The sequence below is a fragment of the Cricetulus griseus genome, chromosome 5 (genome assembly GCF_003668045.3).
Source record: "Cricetulus griseus strain 17A/GY chromosome 5, alternate assembly CriGri-PICRH-1.0, whole genome shotgun sequence".
Classification (NCBI taxonomy): Eukaryota; Metazoa; Chordata; class Mammalia; order Rodentia; family Cricetidae; genus Cricetulus; species Cricetulus griseus.
In genome coordinates this window covers 5989882-6012650 of record NC_048598.1, presented here as the reverse complement: position 1 = coordinate 6012650, position 22769 = coordinate 5989882, and the positions used below count along the sequence as shown (strand labels likewise).

The window sequence follows — 22769 nt, the reverse complement described above, 5'->3', positions numbered from 1 at the left end:
TAATGCTTTAATTTAATTCCAATATTAACCGAAAAATCCAAAGAAAGGGGGAAATTTAAATCCTATTATATTAAAATATTTTTCAAGCAACAACTCAATATCACCATGCCACAACTGCTGATGTGTGCCAGTAAAGTGTCCCCAACCATCCGGGTCTAACGTTTGATGGACAGTTAACCCTTCGGAGCCTGGAAGAAGTGAGCTATGGGAGTTCTTAATGCTTTCCCTTTGACGGCTGTTCTGTCAACCTCAACTGTCCTGTTTTTGTCTTCATGTCTGCTTTCCCTGATTCATTGTCAAGCCATTGGTGAAGTTGTTGGTTTTGTATGAGTTTGTGTGTGCTGGGGTGCATGTGTATGTGTGTGTGCCCATGTCTGTGTTAGGGTGCTTGTGACTATGTTTCTGTGCATGTTTGTAAAGGCCAGAGGACAACCTAAGCTGTCACATCTTGGGTGCCATCCACCTAATTCTTGAGAATGGGTCTTTCATTGGCCAACAACTCACCAAAGAGGTGGCTAGATGGTGAGCCAGCCCCAAGGATCTGCCTTTCTCCACCTCCCTAATGCTAGGACTATAACAAGAGTGTGCCACCACACCCAGAATTTTATATGGCTTGCAACTTGTGTACTTCGCTTACTGAGCTCTCACTCCAGGCCCAGAATCCTTATTTCTAAAACAATCCTTCTCCTTGTCTTTATTCTATTGTGCAACCTGACTCCTCAGAAGGGAAAGGACTACTACTCAGTAGGCAAGCCTGGGTAACACAGCAGTCAGGAGGCCTTTCTTGATTCGCCAAAAGGAAGATGTGGCATGCAATGGCTTTGCCTTACAAAGTCTGGTGTCATTAGTGGAGACAGTAAGAGGTATGAAGTCACACCCAAAATGCCTGCAAGGTCATGAGCACAGACTCTGCAGTCTGATGCCTCCCATCAAATCCTCACTCGGCCTCTGGTAATTTAATGAGCATGGACAGTTTGCTTCAGCTACCTTCTCATCCATCTTCTTCCTGAAAAATGAAGATAATGTTAGTCTCTCTCTCTCTCTCTCTCTCTCTCTCTCTCTCTCTCTCTCTCTCTCTCGTATGTGTGTGTGTTGGTATGTGTATAAGGCATATGACTTGGAAAGCTCAGTGTGTTTTAACACTTTAAGACAAGAACTTCCACTTTGTAGGAAAAGAGTTCAGAGGGAAAAGAACCTGAGCTGTGAGTTTGAAAGCAGCAGAACTGGTCACTGCTTATAGTGGTCAGATGTATCTTTCAGAGCATCCATGCCTGTTAGCCTAACACCTAAGGACCCCATTCTCCACCCTCCGAAAGTCATCACTTGTGAGTTTTCCTGTGTTGATTTGGTTTTGATTAGTGTCGTGGCTGTTAACACTCTGACCAAGCAGCAGTATGCTTTGGTTACCTCTTAACTAGTCTTGTGGTCCCATGAATGTTGTGGCCAAACAAAAACAAGTCCAATCACTCTGCTAAATGAACCTGTGTCCCCTGGGGGCAGGGGGCCGAGGGTGGAGTAGAGGGTGTGCATTTTCTGTTTGGGAAAGAAAGTCAGGAAATCACATTGTATTTTAGGATGAACTTTTCCCACCACATTTCCCCAGGTCTGAAATCATGGGCACACAACCCTCTCTTGTGCTCCAGGTGGGTGGCCATTGTCATGTGCTTGTCGTTGCTCGTGCCCACACAGACTTGATCAAGGCCGACTGTACACGTCACTCCAGCTGAGCTGTGCTCACTGCTGGTACTATTGCTAGAGCTGGATTTAATTACCACTTAAATTGTCTTCAAAAAGGTGATGCTGGTATCAAATTAAAAGCTATCAAAAACACAAAATAGGCCAGAGTCATCCATGCTGTGTGTCATTTTTTTAAAAAACAATATCTATGTTCATAGAAGCTTAAGTGTCTCAGCAAATATAAAGTTTAAAACTCTAAAGTTTTATATTTACATTTAATTGGAAGTACTTTTCTTCCTCTTAGAGATATGTAAAATAGTTATTTTGTGAAAGGAGACTTTTTTATAGATGGTTTAGAAAACATTAGATATATGCCATGATATCCTTTTTTTTCAAAATAGCTAGCATATTGCCAATAAGATAATGTATTTAAATAAAAGATAATTTATGCATTCGGCAGACATCTTTTGAGCACCCATATGGTGCTAAGAACACTCTGTGTCCCCAATCTCTGTCCTCTAAGACGCAAGACCTAGTCAGAAGCAAAGACGGCAGGTAAACAAATCGTGATGCTGCAAAGTAAGAACAACAGAGCAAGCAGAGAAGGGAAGGAAATGACTCTGTCTGGGCCGCCAGGCTCTTCAAAATGGAATTGGCATTAAATCTGTGTTTCTGAGATAGTGATCAGTTCTAAGCATGGAAAGGCACTCCAAATACGGTACACCAAATACAAGCTTCATCTGCGAGTGCACAGAGCCAGAGGGCAGGGGTGCAGCGTGAGCAGGGAGAGCATGAAGGTGCAGGGGGAGCGGGGAGAGCATGGAGGAGCAGGGAGAGCATGGAGGAGCAGGGGGAGCAGGGAGGAGCAGGAGGAGCATGGAGGAGCAGGGGGAGCATGAAGGAGCAGGGGGAGCGGGGAGAGCATGGAGGAGCAGGGAAAGCATGGAGGAGCAGGGGGAGCATGGAGGAGCAGGGGGAGCATGGAGGAGCAGGGGGAGCATGGAGGAACAGGGGAGAATGGAGGAGCAGGAGGAGCATGGAGGAGCAGGGAGAGCATGGAGGAGCAGGGAGAACATGGAGGAGCAGGGGGAGCATGGAGGAGCAGGGAGAGCATGGAGGAGCAGGGAGAACATGGAGGAGCAGGGGGAGCATGGAGGAGCAGGGAGAGCATGGAGGAGCAGGGGGACCATGGAGGAGCAGGAGGAGCATGGAGGAGCAGGGAGGAGCAGGGAGAGCAGGGAGGAGCAGGGAGGGAGAGCATGGAGGAGCAGGGAGAGCATGGAGGAGCAGGGGGAGCACCTGCAGAGAGGAGTGGGCTGCAGGAGGACTGCCGAGGGCCTGGAGTTGGGACCTCCTGTGCTGACAAGATCTGGTCCAGCCTTCCTCAGCCTTGCAAATGGCAGATTAGATTTTGATTCTTCTCTTGACCCTGACAATGAAGTAGACTCTAGAAGCGGTGAGTGTGTCTAGGTGCCATTTCATTTCAAGTTCCCAGGGAAAGTCCACCTTCTTGATGCTAAAACAGGATGATTTACACTCTCTCTCTCTCTCTCTCTCTCTCTCTCTCTCTCTCTCTCTCTCTCTCTCTCTCTCTCTCTCAGAAAATGAGCCTTTCCCGTGGAAGTGGGATTACAGAAAGTACAGTGCCCCCAAAGACTCACCAGACCTCAAAATGGAAAAGCCACCACCTGACTCAGGAGCATTTGTTTCTAGTGAAGTGTTAGGCCTCCCTCAAATGAGATGCTAGTGGCCAGGAGAGGACCACAGACTATTTTCTGCACTCAAGCTGTGGTATTTGTTGTTGGCCTGAGCAGACTCACAGCCCCCTGTGTCACAGAGGACCCAGGTGATCGTTGTGAGCCTACAGAGATGGTACCGCTCTCTGGCTTTCCTGCAGAACCTGGAGTCAGATTGTCAGACTTGGGTTCAGCCCACAGGGTTCACACCATCGGGCCCAGCCCATCACTTTGACCCTATCTTGTCAACTCTGCACACATTCCCATCAGCTAAACACTAAGCTTGGTCCCATCTCAGAGCGTTAAGCAATTCAGTTCCATTTGGCCTCTGTGTTGCCCTGGGACCTCACTATGCTGGAACCCTGTGTATCCTATCCCAAGCACAGCTTCTGCTAGGACCTTCCTTACCTGCTAAACCAATGACCAGACACCAAGTGGTACTTCTCCAAGTCTCCTTCTCTTCAGAATTTCCTGCAGTCCTCTCCCCTTCCCCCTCCTCCCCCCGTCCTTGTCTCCCTCCTTTTTTGCTCCCATTTCCCTCACTGTAGAAGAGAACTAAGAGAGCTTGTCCCTTTTTCCTGTGATTTCTCTCAGGCCTGGCTTCTGAAATTAGCAGGGTGTCACCTCTAAGCTCTTGAATGTCTGTTCAGTCACAGTTGCATACCTACTGCACACTGGCTGGGGTAAGATTCTCTAACATGTATGTTACCACAGTTCTTCTAGTTTCCCCTAGACTAGATTATCAGGGTGGAATTGCTGGGTCACAGACGATGCACATTTTTAATTTTGATAGATCAGAAGTGCTGCTTTTTAATATTTAGTGTGACTGATTTGCCACTTTAAAATTTAATTATCACAAATTTAATTTTTTCTCATCTTCCCCTTTGACAAATGCGCTGTTTCGGGCCATTCTTTTTCTCCTCGGTGTTTTTATGGTAATGGGTATCATTGTGCATATTGTGAGGACTCTAGATTTTGCTTTATTGATCGATACAGCCAATTCTCCAGTAAAGAAAGTATCTGTGAACTGAATCTTCATCTTCTTCTGCCCATTCTCACTGGGAGGCGAATGACACGCCTAGGGAAAGAAGAGATGTTCTCTCCCCTTATCACACTTCTTCTGTCTGTACAGGCCAGTGCCCTGCGCTCAACCTTCCTAATGCTGCAACCCTGTAATACAGTTCCTCATGTTGTGGGGACCCCCGCCATCACAAAATTATTTTCGTTGCTCCTTTATAACTGTAATTTTCTACTGTTATGAATCATAATGTAAATATCTAATATGTGACCCCTATAAAAGGGTCGTTCAACTCCAAAGGGGTCACGACCCACAGATTGAGAACTGTTGGTGTAGATGTTTAGCCAAGCAAAGGCATTGAGGAATGCACAGGTCTAACTGCTGAATGTTTTAAGTTGGACATATATTAACAGTTACGGTAAAGGACCCTTGCTGGGCCTACAATGGCACACATCACAGTCATGTGGGAAGGGGTCCTGTGCCTAGATCTTAGGTCTTGCCCTGACTTCTACAGCCTTAGTCAGTATCAGCCCTAAGAATGCTTTGGTATTTGCATGCCCCGTGAGCTAACCTTGCTTCCCAGCCATCAGCAGTGGCTCTAACCTTTTCTGGGTACCTTGCAGATGTTTGATCTTTGCAAGAAGCTGGGGCAAGGATGTGGCTAGCTCCACACAGCCATGTGCCCAATATAGAAAAGCCCAGATAGGGTACCTATGATTCAAAGGCTAGAACACCCAGCTTAAATTCAACTCACTTTCTACCTTCCCAAAACTTATTTTATGTCTTTATTCATTTGTGTGTGTGTGTGTGTCTATCTGTGTCTGTCTGTCTGTCTGTCTGTCTGTCTGTCTGTCTGTCTGTCTCTGTGTGTGTTTCTGTGTCCCGTGTGTGTGTGTGTGTGTGTGTGTGTGTGTGTGTGTGTGTGTGTGTGTGTGTGTGTGTATGCTTGCTTGCTTGCCCATGCAGACACATGTGGAGACCACACACTGATGTTGGCTGTCTTCTAGTACTTCTTCACCTCATTTTTCTGAGCCAGAGTCTCTCACTGAATGCAGAACTCATCCTTTTAGATGGACAGTCCGCTGAGGCTACAGTGGACCCTGCCTCTCCTGGGTCTCTCCTTCCTGGGGACCTGACTTCAGGCCCTTCTTCATGATGCAGGAAGCACTTTCCCCACCGAGCTCTCTCACCAGACATGTTTTGTTTTATATGTTTGCCTTTTTTTTTTTTGAGAATTTCATACAATGAGTTTTGACCATATTCACCCCTCCCCTGGCTCCTCCCAGATCTATAACCCCATCCCTACCCACCCAACTTTGTGACCTCCTTCCCCTTCCCCTGAACTCATCAGATCAATCTGTGCCTTTCCACTGGGGTGTGGAAACCTATCAATGGCAATATTCTTTTTGGGGGGTGGTTCTAAAAGTTTAGTTTATAAAGTATCTCTATGATTCTTTTTACTTTCTTGTTATTTATTCTGTGTGTCTTTTCCATCAATGTATCTTGAACCCACTCATTTCCCTATCCTTCACATCTGCCCTCCACCCCTGCACACCACCCCCAAAAATTAGACAAAATTTAAGAGAAAAAATGAAAAACCTTGTCACAGAAGCTGCAGTGTGACACAGCGGGTCATGCAGTAAATGCCTTTGACCATGTATCTTTACTTGCAAGTGTTCATGACAAAGAGTCAATGGTCTGGTTCAAGAACCCTGGTTTCTACTACGCCATCAAATCTGGGCCCTCACAGAGAGTCTTCTGGGATCCCTGTTGCCGCCCTGTGTGGTAGACATCCTATAGTTTTGGGTCTGCAGCTCAGATCCCTTCATGCGCTCCTTCAGGTCACAGGTGGGGTAGAGGCTGTGGCGGGCCAGTTCATAAGCCTGGTTATGGGCCTGGGCGGCTGCAGGGTTGGTCCCTCCACTAGTTCTCCCCTGTCCTCACCACCAGGGGGAGCTATCCAGCATTACCCCGGGTTAATTCACCTTTTGCAGCAAAGAGCCAGGGATGCAGCCTGTTCTCCCGATTTCACGCTCTCAAGGTCGGCTCTCCCACACCCACATCATTACAGCCAGCTCCGTTGTGTTGCCCAGGAGAGGTACAGGGGCCACTCTCCCGAGTGCTCACCGGCATATTCTTCAAGGAGACTGACTCTTCTCCCAATGACTCTGGTGTTCAGCTAAGGGTGGGGCTTTGTGTCCACCTCCCTTCCCCATGCTTGGGTCTGGTCTGGCTTGATCTCACATGCGGCTCATGTAGGCTGTCATAACTACTGAGAGTTCATATGTGCAGTAGCTCTGTCCTGTTTGGAAGCCATTATTTCCTTGTATTTATTCACCACATCTGGCTCCCATACTCTTTACACCACCCCACCCCACCCCCATTCCATAATGGTCCATGAGCCTTGGAACGGGAGAGTGCAGTATAGACATTCCATTTAGAGACAATCATTCTATAGTCTCATTCTCTGTACCTTGGCCAGTTGTAGGTTATAAGGGTTAGGATGTCTTTATTCAGATAAACACCAGCCAAACTCAAGCCAGAGAGAGAGTGCCCTGAGGCAGCAGGCTAGGGAGCCCAGAAAGAGAGAGCTCCCACGTCTGTCACCTCCTTAAGAATTCCTGAACCTCCCCTGACCACGCCCTCACAGGCATAGTCAAGCATACCTGGAGCCAGGCTCCTAGGAGGCGGGGCTACAGTGTCTCCCTACAGTAGGTCTCTGTGTCAACTGCCATCTACTAAAAGTAGAAGCGTCTCTAATGGGCTGTGAGAAAACATAATCTGTGGACATAACAATAAGTCAAGATTCCACTGAATACTATGGCCACTCAGCTAGTCACAGATTCCTGTGCCCACAGCTGTGCCCGGTACAGGTTTCACCGTGTGAAACAGAACTTAAATCCAATTAGAAGGTGTTTGGTTGCTCCCATGACATTCACACCACTCTTGCATCAGTGAACGAATCTTGCCAGGCCACTTGTTCTTCTAACTTGCAAGTTTCACAACTAGGTAAGTTTTTTTAGCTGGGTGGTGGTGGCGAAAGCCTTTAACCCCAGCACTCGGGAGGCAGAGGCAGGCGGATCTCTGTGAGTTCAAGACCAACCTGGTCTACAAGAGGTAGTTCCAGGATAGGCTCCAAAGCTACCCAGAGAAACCCTGTCTCAACACCCCCCCCAAAAAAAATAGAGATCACATAGCAACTTACTGGAAACTCCTTTTTTAAAAAAATAATTATTATTACAAGGTTTTGAAATATGGTTTAGCAAAGGTTTTCAGGCCTTTTCCCCAGGAAGTCGATCTCCAGTTGTCTGATGTCATGGTGCGCTCCTCTTCCCAGCTGAGCAGCAATTGAGTATGTGAGTTACATTCTCAAGTGTCCGCAGCACTACCTGGCGAAATAAAATCCAAGCCTGCACATGAGGCCATTGCTCGTAGTGCAGAGCTCTTTACATGTAATCACTTTTTATAAAAGTCACTTCCAGGTAACATTCAGAGCCCCCTCCAGTTCTGCCCCCCCCCAGTTCTGCCCCCCCCCCATCCTACTCAGCTTTTCCTCAACTGTCCTTCTGGTCTGGTCACTCACCAGGCTCTAGTGAGACCCCACTTCTTTCCTGTCCTGAATCCAACACCACCTCCAACTTGTATCTTCTCCAAAGTTTCGCTGCCTCTCTTCCAAATTCTAAAGGCCACTCTGTGTTTCCTCATAGATGGCAGAACCAGGTTCAGAATTGTCCGCATCTCTGCAGTGAGGGCCGGCCCTCTACAATCCTAAGTTATTCAGAATCTAGTCCATGTGCTTTTCATTCCTGCTCCATCTTCAGAAAGCCTTTTGTGCACAAAAGGCTCGAAATGTTTAAAGAATGTGGGGCCAACGAAATGGCCCAAAGGGTGAAGACACCTTCTGCAGGGCCTGGTGACATTACTTATGTCCTTAGGACTCACATTGTAGAAGATGAGAAACCTCATCACCATCACAGAGAGAGAAAAAGAGGGACAGAAAGACACATAGACACACAATCGCCATCACAAACTCACAGAGAAAGACAGACGAAGTCACCCTCCCTCCCTCCCTCCCTCCCTCCCTCCCCCTCCCTCCCTCCCTCTCCTCCCCTCCCTCTCCCTCCCTCCTCCCTCCCCTCCCTCCCTCCCTCTCTCTCTCTCCCTCCTCTCTCTCTCTCCTCTCTCTCTCTCTCTCTCTCTCTCTCTCTCTCTCTCTCTCTCTGTGTGTCCCACACAAACACACAAAATCACCATCACACACATACACACAGAGACAGACAGACACAGAGATACACAGAGAGAATAAATTTTAAATGTGATTTTAACAACTTTTAAAGACTTGAATAGATCTGTTCATTTTCAATGCCATATGCTTCCCTCGGCATCTAGACAGCTCCATCTCACTATACACTGATGGCACCTTACACACGCACATGAAACCACAGGCTGGGAGACTAGGATGTATCTTGTTTTCCTTTCTTGCATTGTGAATTGATGTTTGATTTACAACAGTTGTGCATGCATGTGGACCAACATCCATGAATGTCTTCTTTCTCCTGCCAGCATAGAGCAGAGAAGGATGGGGGAAGTTAGTATGCATGTGAAATCAGCAGAAATTTTCTGATAAAGTTGCCACTTCTCAGTCTCGGAAGCCTTAGCCTGGTTTACTGTGGGTTTAACTATCCAAGGTTGAGATGTTGCTAATGAAGACGTCATTTCTTAAGACTAAATTCACTCATGCAAAATAAATATGAGATGAAAATATGTTGATCAAATTTTAGGAACTCAAATGTTACTTTTCTAAATGGAAAAGAAAAAGGGTGGGGGAATGACCCCACAGAACATGCAAGTCAGATTATCTGGGATTAATAAAACTGGAAAAATATTTTGTGAGCATCAGAGGATAGAAAAGGGGCCCAGATGACTGCAGCTGCTCCTTCTAAACCCATGTCTTTTAGGAAATAGTACATGAGACCCTGGGCAGAGACCCTGGGCAGAGACCCTGGGCAGAGACCCTGGGCAGCTCTTTCTGTAGTGCTGGGCTTGAACTTGGGCCATGCTGACACAGCTCAACCTTTGAACAGAGCCCTCTCCCCTACCCTTTCAAAGTCACTTATTCTCTGGGATTTTGCCTGTATGAGAACTGAGGGGTAAAGAACCCCCCCCCCACCGCCGCCGCCGCCGCCTCAGCTGGTCTGTAAGTATAAGCCAGAACTGATCCATTTTAGGACAGGGAGCCAAGGAAAAAGAATAGCAAATAAACGGCAGAAGAAATCCCATTGACTTGGGATGCAGTGAACGGTGCCCACGAAGATTCACCCTTTTCCAAATTGTAGTAAGCACGCATAATACTCCTTGATGGGCGTAGCAGCCCCCAAGCCCTGCCACGTTGGCTTCATTACTGCAAGTAGCCTAAAGAAGCTTCCCAGCGGCTGAGGCAGATGGGGCTTAGTGAAAATGCCCCACAAAGAGCAGAGGGAAGGCTCTGGAAACTGCTGGATCATCAGATCAATAGACTCAAAGGTGACTAAGTTAGGTAGCTTTCTGCAGTTTAAACATTTGTGCAGGGACTATCCCCATGCAGCCTTTTATTGACAGCTACAGATCAATGGTAATTTTTGATCATTTTCAACCTACATAAACCTATTGACCCCTTGGCCACCTTTGGGGCATTTCAAGTCGTCAAAAATAATCAGAGGAGATGGTGTAAAACTGTCAGAGTGCTGAAGGCTCCAAGTAGTTTCACGTGTCCACAGGAGCAGAGTTGAGAGGTTAAAATGTAGTGCAGATTGGCAGCAGCCGCAGCCGGCCAAGCATTCCAGACAGCCCTGTCCTCATGACTCATAAATGACACACTGATTTGTCTCCCAGCTCCCACATGTCTGCATATGCATTGTAAAATGTAAAATAGGCTGAATCTCAGGGGAACTATTAGGTGGAGAGAGCAGATTAGGATTAGTTCCAAATTTGTTCCAAAGAGTTGTTCTCTTCATCTGCTTGTAACAAAAGCAGGAAAACTTCTGCAATAAAGACTATGGCAAGGTTACCACCATAGCCAAGGGTTGGCTAAGAAAAGGGGGAGTGAGTAGAGGTGAGTCATACAGTGTTTGTAGCTCAAAAGAACCGAAGGGGGGTGGACGCCCCTCCAGCGGCGGAGTGCTTACCTTATATACTAGGTTTCAACCCTGCACACCTGAAATTGAGCATGGTGGTACATGCTGGTAATTCCATCACTCAAAGCCTGGCCGGAATTGAAACATCAAGGCCATTCTCTGTTACATAGCCATTCCAAAGCCAGCCTTGGATACATGAGACTCTGCCTCAAACAACAAATACAAAGTTGCTTAAGAGTTAAAATAGTAGGAAAGGATAATGAAAGTGGTAGAGAAGACAAATAATGAAAATTAAAAAGGGAAAGAGAAAAAGTACCAAGCTGCAAACATGCAAAGGAGAGAAGTGGGGGGGAGGCGAATGTAAACCCTGGAAAAGATGGGAGAACCTGAGAAAAGTGAAGAGGGTATGTGAGGGGGTGAGGCGGGACTCCAGAAATAACCAAGTAACAAGAGAACTCTCCTTCAGTAAAACATGGGCGCACTTGTGTAGTGTAAGTTAAATGGAAGCCAGACTAAGAAAAGCACTGTTAAAATCACCCAATGCAGGACCACACTTGTCACATCTGTACCAGGCATGCAGGAGCTCGAGACACACAGGCCGTGTTTCTACACTTGATGGTAGAGGGTTTCAGGCGAGCGCGCGCACGGGCCGGGTGGGGGGGCATTTTGAATACTTCGCTTTCAAGGATCTGAGCCATAAATGTTTATTAAAAAGAATCTATAATGAAATCAGTTCTGTTATTTTTTTAATGGTTGCCGGGAGTATGTTGGAAGATAGGACAGCCGGCTGTTAATCATTAAGTACTCGTGTTACGAAAAGGGTTTGATAGCATTGCCATCTAGGGGCTGAACGGAAGTCTCTGCTATGGAATAAACGGGAATGGAGCAGGTGCCACTATTGACAATATGCATATGGTTTTGCTTTATGGCCCACATGCTCTTCCAGTTTCTTGTGACAGAAACTGTCGCTGAGTGTGCCACAACAGCCCACTGTCTTATCCATAATCTGTTAGAGGTGATTCCAGTTCACTTCGGGCCTCTACTTTTATTGGCATCTATTGCCAAATGTTCTGAACAAAGAATTATTCTTTTTTGCATTATTAATCTTACCCATGTTTGCCCTATTTCCAGAGAAAAGAAATCATTTGTCAGAAAAGAGTGTTTGTAATCAGGACTGGAAGCATTGTCGGATTTAATATTCATGTGGTCATCCCTGTTTGATGCTATATTTATCTAAAAGACCAATCCGGTGTTGTGGAGAAATAAGTTTTTAAATATTCATGATCTAACTTTTAATATTTTAAAAAAGAGAAATTAATATTTCTGTAAAATTTGTTTCAGAGTCCGGCCGCTTAGCAAACGTTTAAATATTAAAGGATTTCAGGAGGTTAGCGTGTAATATCATAACGGGACATACTGAAACAGGGAAACTGACTTCAGGAGTCTCACGTCCATAAAGGAAACTGTATTTTCTCTGCCCAGCTTTTTCACAGAATAAGAGAGATCGCTCAGTCAAAACTTGAAACCAAGAATGGGAGAAAAGAATTAAAAAATATGTCTATAGCCTTTTGGTTGTATATGTTTTCCAGTTTCATTCAAAATGACATTTAGAAGATTCCAAATTTAGGAGAAATCCTTCCTCATAACTGTGCCTGTGTTCTCAGCCAGTTACTTCTCCCTGCCTTCACCCATCAACAAAAAGAAATACTTGATAGACTATCAATGTCACATTTAAACATCTGACAAACCCAAGCATGTATCATCACATGTATCATTACAAGTAAATATCATTACTCAGTCAAAACTTAGTCATGGTTGCTCATGTTCAGTGCTTATGGTCCACAATAGAAAATATCCCCTCTCAAAACTGTGTGTGTGGGGAGGGATGGTGTGTGTGGTATGTGGTGTGTATGGTGTATGTAGTGTGAATGTGTGGTGTGGTGTTTGTGTGGTATGTGTGTGTGGTGTGTGGTATGTGTGGTGTGTGTGTGTGTGTGTGTGTGTGTGTGTGTGTGTGTGTGCTTGTGCATATGTTCCTGCCCTGTTGCAGGCATAATTCCTACCTTAAACAGACATATCCATCCAGCCCAGATTGGCAAGAGCACCCCAGGGCCTCTCAGAACGTTAAGATTCTTAGCTCTGGTTAAGTTATGCAAAATATGTTAAATATCTCTCAGTGAGGAAGAAACAAACAAACAAACAAACAAAAGTAATTCTGCTATCCCCTTTTTCTTTTAGATCAACAAAGGCAAAATTCTCAAAGCCTAGATAACAATCACTTTGGGGCATTTCATGGTTTTAGTTACGCTGCTTCAGACAAATAGGAATAATTTCACATTTACATTAATAACAGGCTTCTCCAAGGGTGTTTGTACATTTATAGTTCAATGGGCTCATTGCCGTTTTCTTGTGTTTGTTTTATCAAGTTTGTAAGATACAAATGCACAGCACACAAAGAAATGGGCGAGGCTGGGGAGAGGAGGGTGGCGCGTGCACGGAGGTTAGGATTGCTCCTGCTAAGTCTCACAAAGACTTCCGATTAACCTACTGGCCACTTCCCCGAAGCTGCTAGGATGCAACTTGGGGCCACTGATCTTCGTTAAGCTCAATGCAGTTCTCATCATGGGCACCATAATGTGTAGGTTTCAAGTGCCGGAAATCCCCAGGTCCCATCTGATACAACTTTTCCACATATCCGAAATCATGAATTCAGTGGTTCTCAGCCTTCCTAATGCTGCCACCCTGTAACACACTTCCTCGTTCTGTGGTGACCCCCCAACCATAAAATTATTTTGTTGCTACTTCATAATTTTGCCACTGTTATGAATCATAATGTAAATATCTTCTATGTGACCCATGTGAAAATATTGTTTGACACCCCCCCAAAGGGCTGTGACACCCCCCAAATGCAGGTTGAGAACCCCTGCATTAGTTGATGTATTCAGCATGGACAAGAGCAGGCAGAAAGAATAGTCCCTGTCTCCTCAACGTGAGTTCAAAACTTAGCTGTGTATCTATGCCATTGTTAATGCCCTGCAGGCATCTTGACATGGCCGTGCAGTCCAGAGAATTACCTTCTATTGGCTTCTAAAGAATGCCTAACTTGCTATCTTTCTTTCAGGGAACAAGCCATCAAGCTCATCTTTTTGGGTTAGAACCATTCACAACATACCACCTGGGCGTGGTCGCTGTGAACAGTGCAGGACAAGGGTCAAGCCCCTGGACTCTGGTGAAAACTTTAGACTCTTCCCCAAGCGGCCTGACTAACTTCACAGTGGACCAGAGAGAGAACGGCCGGGCTTTGCTGCTCCAGTGGTCGCAGCCAGTGAGAACCAACGGAGTGATCAAGGTAGAGTCCATCCTGAGTAGGGAATGACACTGGTCGTCTTCCAGATAAACAGATGTGCCCTGACATGCCATCGGGTCACTGGGAAGCTGGTCTAATTCTCCTTGATGGCTCCTCTAGGCACTTCATCCTTGATCAGTGAAGAAGAGCTGGGGATGGGGTGGGGGGTGGCATGGGCCCAGCAGTGTGCTGAGGTTGCCTCATTTAATGCACGCATCAACCCCACTAGGTGGGGCCCACTAAACTTCCGGAGGCCGAAAGCTTAAGTAGATGCTTCAGGCAATATTGCCAAAGATGAGGTGGGACTTGAAGCCAAAGAAGTCCCCAAATCTCTGACCCTGAACTTACTGCCTCCTCGCTGCCTTATTTTAGGTTATTTCCTTAAGCCTTAGCTAATTCACCCTGCCTAATTCACTCAGGAAGTCGGCTCCATCTGCTAACTCCTTGACTTATACATGTAGCCACGAAACTGGCCTTTAAATGACACAAGTGAAGCCCTTTACACCAACCTGGGGGTGTAAAGGAGGTGGAATTCCCTGGAACAGCCCATACTCGGAAGCATTAGACCCTTAGCTACATGAGGAGGTATACCCACCTGGTCTCCTAGATGTTCTTCCCGGGGCTGCAGCTATCCACCCACTCATTCTCCCTCTGCCTGCCCCCCTTTGGTCCCTCCATGGGTCAGGATGACAGAAGCCCAGCCACAGTCTGCCTCTATCACTTTCCACAGAGGCTGGAGATGCCCACGCCAATTCCAAATGAAACAGTTAAGACTGAACTTCAACTCCTGGGCCCTAGAAGGAGGAGGAGACAGGAAAAAACATCCATAGCTCAGGGCTCTGGAGCCAGCTCCAACCTCCTGAGCCTTTCTCTGGACTGCCACTCAGCTTAGCTGGAGGCCCTGAGGCCAATAAAAGACACTCAGAGGCAAGCCACTCCCCCCCCTCCCCCAGCAGACATCAGACCACCCGTCCTCCAGGGCAAACGGCCTAAATCCCCAACCTGAAGTCCTGAAACTCAGTTCTCAGGCCCTCCCAGGCAATGCAGCCTCCCCCTCCACCCATCAAAGCTCTTTCTGCGTTTATTCCCCACCCTCCCCGCCAACGACCGCCTCTCCAGAGAATGACTGACAAGAGGAATATTGACTCCCCTTCATCTGCATTTCACCAAATATTTATTGAGCTTCTACTAAGTGCTGTGCACTTATTCAAGAGTGAACAAGACAGAAAAGGCCCCTGCCGCCAAGGCCCTTCCATGGGTATGAATAAATGCAGGGGAGTGTTGAGTCAAAGAGGGACGGAGGCACACACAGCAAGCTGGTAAATAAACAAGCAGGGAATTTCAGAGAGCCATGGATGCTATAAAGAAAATTAAATAGAGTCATGTAATTATGCCTGCTCAGGCTATTTTAAAATGGATAATCATTTGAATTGAGTTGACATTTGAGCTGAGCCCTGAATGACAAGACAGAGGCAGTCATGTGAAGATATGGGGGAAAATGTTCCAGACAAAATGAGCAGCAAACGCAAGGCCCTAAGGCAGGAGTGACCTTGGTGTGCTCAAGGATATGGAAGAGAGCCTGTGTGGATAAAGCGCTGGGAAGGAGGGAAGGATGCCACCAAGAGAGACTGAGGCAGTGTGGGCCCAGCCTTGTGTGGCAAAGGCTGTGGCAGGAGCAGGGAGGTTGCTCGGGGTTCAATGAAGCACTCCTGAGGGCTTTAAGCAAAGGAGTGCCATGATCACATTTCTCACTCCGGCTGCACACTCACGACCCGTGAGAAACTAATAGAGTTTGGAGTCTATTGGAGAATTCAGGGTAGAATTCAAATTAGATGGTGGAAATTGTGAAGTCAAGAAACACGGGGGTATTGGGAATGTATGTGGACGGTAGCGATGAGGTGGTGACTCTTCAGATTGCCTTCTGGGCTTTGCTCCTGAGGTGCTAGCTAACTGGGAAGGGAAAGTGGGAAGAGGAACGGGTTTGAGGAGCAAGCAGCTAGTCAGAGACCAAGTTCAGAACTCCGCTAGAAGATGTCCATGAGATCTGTGTCTGCAATCTGTCGGCAGACAGCCACGTTTAAAACCTTGGTGATGTACAGAATCACCGCGGAGAAAATGCAGCTGGGGATGAGGAGATCCCGGGGTCAAGCCAGGAATTTGGAGGTCCTGAAGAGGAAAGCAGTCAGGAGAATGTGAAATGAGACAAAGATGTTGAGGGAAGGGTAGGTGGGTAACACATGCCAAACGTGAGGAGAAAGGTGCTGGATGTTGGCTAGAGAAAGACACCTGAGTGGGGTGGCTTTTGGAAAAGTTGGTGACCAAGAAAGGGAAGACGGCGACTCACTGAGATGGGAAGGACATCAGAGAAATGGGAAGGTAGCCAGGGTGTTGAGACTTTATGTAAAAATCAATGAGATGCTAGAGCACACTTAAACGCTCGTGGAAATAGCCAGAAGGGGGTGGTGATGGAGGAGATAAGGAGAATAAGTCGAGAGTGGACTGAGCATAGACACGTCAGTCATAGAGACAGAGCCAAGATGACCTCAGATCTCTTCAGCCTACCCTGGGATACAGCCAAAGAAACTCATAGATAGTTGAAAATATTACCTAACTGAAAGTGTACGCTGAACATGTAACCTCCCTAGCACTGGAGTTCGACCTAGCCTACTTTAATTATCCTTTTCAACATTTCAATTAGCCTACAGAGGACCAAAATCACCTCCCACAAAGACTATTTTATAACAAAGTATTAGCGGTATCATTTGTTGAATACCAAACTGAAAGTTGAGAAAATGGCTGTTCCAATCAATGTCTTCTCACCAGATTATAGGTAAAACCTGGAAGTTGAGATCCTGTAAATCAGAGACCAACTGGAGTATGAGACTCAGGATTCACAAGAATGGAAATAATAAGCAATATGAAAGCACACCTTTCTAATTTCATCCGTGTCTCAACTGGAGTATATGGGAATGTCCACAACCAACCCTGAGGGAGAGACGCATGTTGACAGAGGAGAAAGGATAAGATATATAATGATTACTTTGGACAATGAGAGTGCAAATGCGAAGGGGGGAATAGAGTTACTATTTCTTAATTACCTAACAGAGGATTATGGACAAAGTTTAAAGTAAGACCAGCTGGATAGTATTTGTCAGCTCCAGGTAATCACAAACGATTGCTACAGAGGTTAAGACTCTGGGTCTGATGAGCACCATGGTCTTGCCCAGCCCAAGGGCAAACACCACCAAAGAAACAATCAATTCTTCTATGACTTCAAAGAGAAAACAAAGCATTTTTCCCATAGTATAAACTATGTGAAGGTATGCCCATGTATTATATACACACATTTGACTATGTATGTATACATTTGCACGACATGAAGTGAGCCTGCACACACATTCATATACATGTAGGTACACACTTTCAAGCCTAGCATCCTGTAACAAGGACAACTAGCAATCTAATTCCATTTCACAGAAAGCTCAGAGGAAAGCAGACTGTTCAGTTAAACCCGACACGTACCCTAGTCGGGATGAGATCAGACGCGTGGAGTGTCTATAAATAGGAGATTTGAATGTTCTCCCTGCCATTCAAACCTCACGAGTACTCTGTAAGCCATAGCATTCCCCAGCCTGAGGTTTGGGTCAATGCTCAGATTTTATCCAACCTTTTAAAAAGTTTTCTGTGGACTTCACACGAACTATGGCAGATCCCACGTCTACAGCCGGCGTTTGAATGCTAATGGATTAGGACCCATGGGATCAGGCAGGCAGGTGTGAACACTTTAGACAGATTAAATAACTGCACCAAGAACCCCGCACCTCTGACACCTTCTTCTCTTCCTCCCGCAGGCATACAACATCTTCAGCGATGGGCTCCTGGAGTACTCAGGCCTGGGCCGATGGTTTCTCTTCAGGCGCTTGGCTCCCTTCACCCTCTACACTCTGACCCTGGAGGCCTGCACAGCAGCAGGCTGTGCTTGCTCACAGCCCCAACCTCTCCGGACAGGTGAAGCCCCTCCAGATACTCAGCTGGCTCCTACCATCCAGTCCGTGGAGTCCACCAGTGTGAGGCTACACTGGTCTCAGCCAGCTAACCCGAATGGGAAGATAACTCGTTATGAAGTGATTCGACACAGAGACTTGGAGAGAGAGGATCGGGGCAATGGGACAACTCAGACAGGTGAAAACATCGTTTTCACTGAATACAACACGGAAAGGAACTCTTGGGTGTATAATGACACGGGTCTACAGCCATGGAGGCAATATGCTTATAGAATCTGCACGTGGAATTCCGCAGGGCACACCTGTAGCTCTTGGACAGCGGTAAGGGCATTGCAAGCGCCCCCAGAAGGCCTTTCTCCACCTGAGATATCCTGTGTGTCTATGAATCCCCCCAAACTGCTGATTTCCTGGATCCCACCCCAACGGTCTAATGGCATTATCCAGTCCTACGGACTTCAAAGGAACGGAGTTTCCCAACCTTTCCGTTTCAACGCCAGCACCGTCAACTTCACCGACAGCCAGCTGCTTCCCTTTTCAACTTACAGTTATGCAGTCCTGGCCTGCACCAGTGGCGGCTGCTGTACCAGCAAACCCAACACCGTCACCACCCCTGAAGCACCTCCGTCAGGAGTCAGCCCTCCAGTTCTTTGGGCCATCAGTGCCAGCCAGATAAATGTGTCTTGGTCCCCGCCCTCAAAGCAAAATGGCAAGATTGCTAAGTATTTACTTAGATGTGATGGCCAGGAGTACATGGCTGGGCAGGGCCTGTCCTTTGTGGTTTCCAGCCTGCAGCCTTTTACTCAATACAACGTCTCCCTCGTGGCCTGCACAAATGGAGGATGTGCTGCTAGTCCAACTGCATCTACTTGGACAATGGAGGCCCCACCAGAGAACATGGACCCCCCAGTACTGCAAGTCACAGGCTCCGAATCAATAGAAATTACATGGAAACTTCCAAGAAACCCACATGGCCGGATCAGAAGCTATGAGCTTTGGAGGGATGGAGCCATTGTGTATACAGGGCTGGAAACTCGCTACCATGATTTTACCCTCACCCCGGGTGTAGAGTACAGCTACTCAGTGGCTGCCACCAACAGCCAGGGAAGTGTCTTGAGCCCGCCTGTCAAGGATCAAACCAGCCCCTCAGCCCCCTCAGGCTTACAGCCCCCAAAGCTGCGTGCTGGGGATGCTCTTGAGATCTTCGTGGACTGGGACTCTCCAGTGAGGGCAAATGGTGAAATCATCAACTATACACTCTTCATCCATGAGATGTTTGAAGGGGAAACCCAAACTGTATGCATCAATGCAACGCACAGTTCTTTTGATACACGGTCACTCACAATGAAACACCTGAAGCCATTTCACAGGTAAGCCGACAAGCACTTCATTGCCCTTTCTGTAGTGCTCTGTCAGTGCCAGTGAGGCTCCCAGGGCAAGATGCATAGACCAACCCCTGTGCATCAGCTGTGGACAGTAGACAGGTCCCATCTTCACTTAACTACAGTGTGCTTTCGTAGTCTCTGGAAAACAACTATTACACATGACATTTTGATGCCAGTTTTCCGGAAATTTTGAAAGTTTATCGTCTAGAGTAGATCATAAAGAAATAAGGCCGATCTCCTCAACTGAGTTGCAGACCCTGAACAGTTATTAAGCTGAAAGGAGGGCTGGAGAGATGGCTCAGTCTGCAAAGTGCTTGCCACCCAACCAGGGGGTCCTGGGTTAGATCCCTAGTTTGTTCCTATAACCTCACATCTAGTGGGGCACATGAGGGGTGGAGTCAAACCCATCGGGTTCCCAAGCCAGCTAGCTGAGTCAGTGAGCTCCAGATTCAAAAAGAGACCCTGTTTTCCAAAAAGAGTGTGGAAAGTGACTGAGCACCTTGTGACACCATCTAGCTTACACACACATGCATACACACACACACACACACACACACACACACACACACACACACTCATACACACAGCTAAAATATATCAGCCAGAAGTATACTGGACCAGTATTTGTCTGGAGGCTAGCCCTCCTTCATTCAAATCTAACACCTCTTCCTGCGATAATAGAGTCTGCAAGTTCCATGTCCACTACAGAACTCCCTGGGTTTTGAACTTCTGACTTCTCAGATGGTGCCTCTTTGCTGATATGTGCCATCCTATTTTAAACCCACCCTCTGTGACATGCATGGGGGTGCTCTACACCAACACTCTTCCAGTAGCATCTGAACATCTGGACATTTTCCCTCGTCCCATTCCACGTACTTGAGAGAGAGAGAGAGGGGGGGGAGAAGACATTTTGTGCAGAAAATTTAGTAAATTGAATAGAATCACTTTTTTAAAATAAAAAAAAATTAAGTCTGCAAAAATGTTGATGTCCAGCTGCTGAAGCTAAAACTCACCTATGATTATGATGTCCTGGTGTGTAGATTAGACACAGATACGATTATCTCTGCTGTATAGTGCTATTAGAATGAAGCATTCGTGGTCTTATGCGTCTACTCAGGGCAATTATTTAGCATCATATTAAATATTAAACAGTAATTAAAAGCTCTTCAGGTATTCTCCACAGCTAATCTACATGCTATGTGAGTTGGCTTTTATCTCCCACTACTGAGGATCTTTAAAAAGCCTATGTTGGGGTGCAACTGTGCATTTTGTCAGGGTTTCTTCTTTATGTAACTGCAACAGTGTTAAAACCATGTCCATCTTGCTCCCCCTTCCCCCAGCAATGATATAGAAAAGGATTCCTGGAGAAAATGCTTCCCAGGTGTCAAAGTAACATTCTTTCTAGAGAAAAATGAGAAGACTAATGTGCCAGTCCTCCCAAGGACATGTAAGGGCACATGGAGAGGCAGAACCCTCTAACAGCTGAGGCCTTGATGCTGGTGAAATATAATAGAGTACCGAAGCTGTATCGGTTGATTTCTTGTCTTTTGGGTTTTTGTAGGTTTTAAACCACACTTGATACTTACTAGACACAATGAAAATTAGTGTGCTCATCTTTGAGAGTCCCTAGCTGGTCAGTAGGAAGCAGTTTAGGAATCTTCAAGAATCAGAAAGAAAGTGGCCCAGAACATTGTTTTGTTGTTGTTTAAAGAAGGTCTGATGTAGCCCACTATGGACTAGAACTCACTCCATCATCCAGGATGATCATGGACTCCTGATCCTCCTGCCTCCACCTCCCAAGCAATGGAATTACAGGCTTGTACTACCACATCCAGCTACTTTTGTTTTATTTAAGATAGGTCTCGTGTAGCCTGGGGTGGCCTTGAATATGGACCTTGGAATATGGCCTTGAATGAGGACCACTGGGGGAGTAGTCCTCATTGCTCCACTCCCCCAGTGCAGAGAATACAGGCATGTACTACTGCTCAGATGAAACAGTGCTCGGGACTGAATCTAGGCCTTCATCTGTTCTTGGTAAGCAATTCTACCAATGGAGTTGCATCTGTCGCTTGACCTAGGACCTTGAAACGATCCACAGATAATTGAGAAAAATCATTCCTATGTGGAAAGTCAAAATTGACCCAATTAATAAGCATAAACATTGCTTATCAATTTGACCCGCCATACTCACTGGTGGATCTGCTCACTGTTCAGTTGGCAAATGCTGGCATAGAGCCATGTAAGACAGGAGAGAGGGAGCGGTAATGAAGAAGAGTCTGCTTTAGTTACATTTCCTGATGCTGTGATAATGCCCTGACAAAAGCAACTTAAGCAGGGAGGGGCTTACGCAGGCTCACAGATGAGTCCTTCATTTGAGGAGTCATGGACAGGGGCTGAGGGCAGCTGGCCACATAGTATCCAAAGTCAAGTAGCAGGGTGAGGGGAGTGCCGGAGCTCAACTCACTTCCTCAAGTTTGCTGAGTCTAAGACCCAAGCCCAGGAAATGGTGTTGCCACCTCAGAAATCAACATGATCCCACCTAGGCATGCCCAGAGGCTAATTATCCCTCGAAGGTGTGCCCAGAGGCTCTTCACATAGGTGTTTCCAGATCCTGTCAAGCTGACAGTTCATGCTAACATTCACAAAGTCACAAAGGAAATGAAAAAGGTATAATTAAGAAGGCAAAAATGCAAAACCAGAAAGCCATCAAGAGCAGAAAGCAGGGACAAAAGGAGAGGAGGCAGCAAAGAGCAAGAAACAACCTGATCCAAGAGGAGGAGGCAGGGAAGAAAGGCCACCATGGGCTTGAGGGGAAGGTTGGGCCATGAAGTCTGTGGGCATGGAAAGAGAAGCGGCAAGTGCTTGTGGCCGCCACAGGAGTCAGCACTAACCAGGGGCCTTTGTGTAGGAAAAGGTTCTGCCATGGAAATAAGCCTTCCCGAGTGGTAGATACCAGCTATGAGGCAAAACATAATTGATTAGTAGAGCTTGGCTGGGTAGTGATAAAGTGTCTCTGTGATGGATACCCCAGCTTGTGAGGGGGTTAACTTTACCCCCAGAAGGCTTTGTGTGAGCTAAGGAAGCCTGTTTTAACATGTCAGGTATCAAGCTGAGAAGATCCATTACCATGGAGACCATAAGTCGGCAATGTCCCTTCATAATCTGGAAGCTTTCCCAGAGAGTAGCTTGGCTCTGGCTACACAGGTAGGAGGAGTCTGGGTCCCATGCAAAGCTGTATTCCTCACTGCTGTGTCTGTATAGTACCAGAATTATCTTGCTGGAGAGGAGACCTACAGTTTCTTTACCCCAAGCATCCCTCTTTAGGCAAGAACTGACCACTCCCAAAACAGATGAAGGTCTTTCTTTGAGTTTGCAAAGCAGAAGATTGAAACTGTTCAAAACTTTTCATAAAAACAAAACTTTATCATTATTTAAAGGCTGGCTGTTCATAAATATAAACTCCCTTTCTTTTTCTTCTGAAAAATGTGGTCTT

At 46.5% G+C, this 22769-nt stretch overlaps 1 protein-coding gene across 1 annotated transcript in view; it reads left to right on the top strand.

The window, feature by feature from the left end:
- The window catches only part of Ush2a (usherin), a 641642-nt gene that overhangs the window by 573467 nt on the left and 45406 nt on the right, over positions 1-22769 (top strand). Inside the window, exons 61-62 of the mRNA XM_035445085.1 lie at positions 13666-13893; positions 17742-19261. Coding sequence (XP_035300976.1) covers positions 13666-13893; positions 17742-19261 — 1748 coding nt within the window. The remainder of the gene's footprint in view (positions 1-13665; positions 13894-17741; positions 19262-22769) is intronic.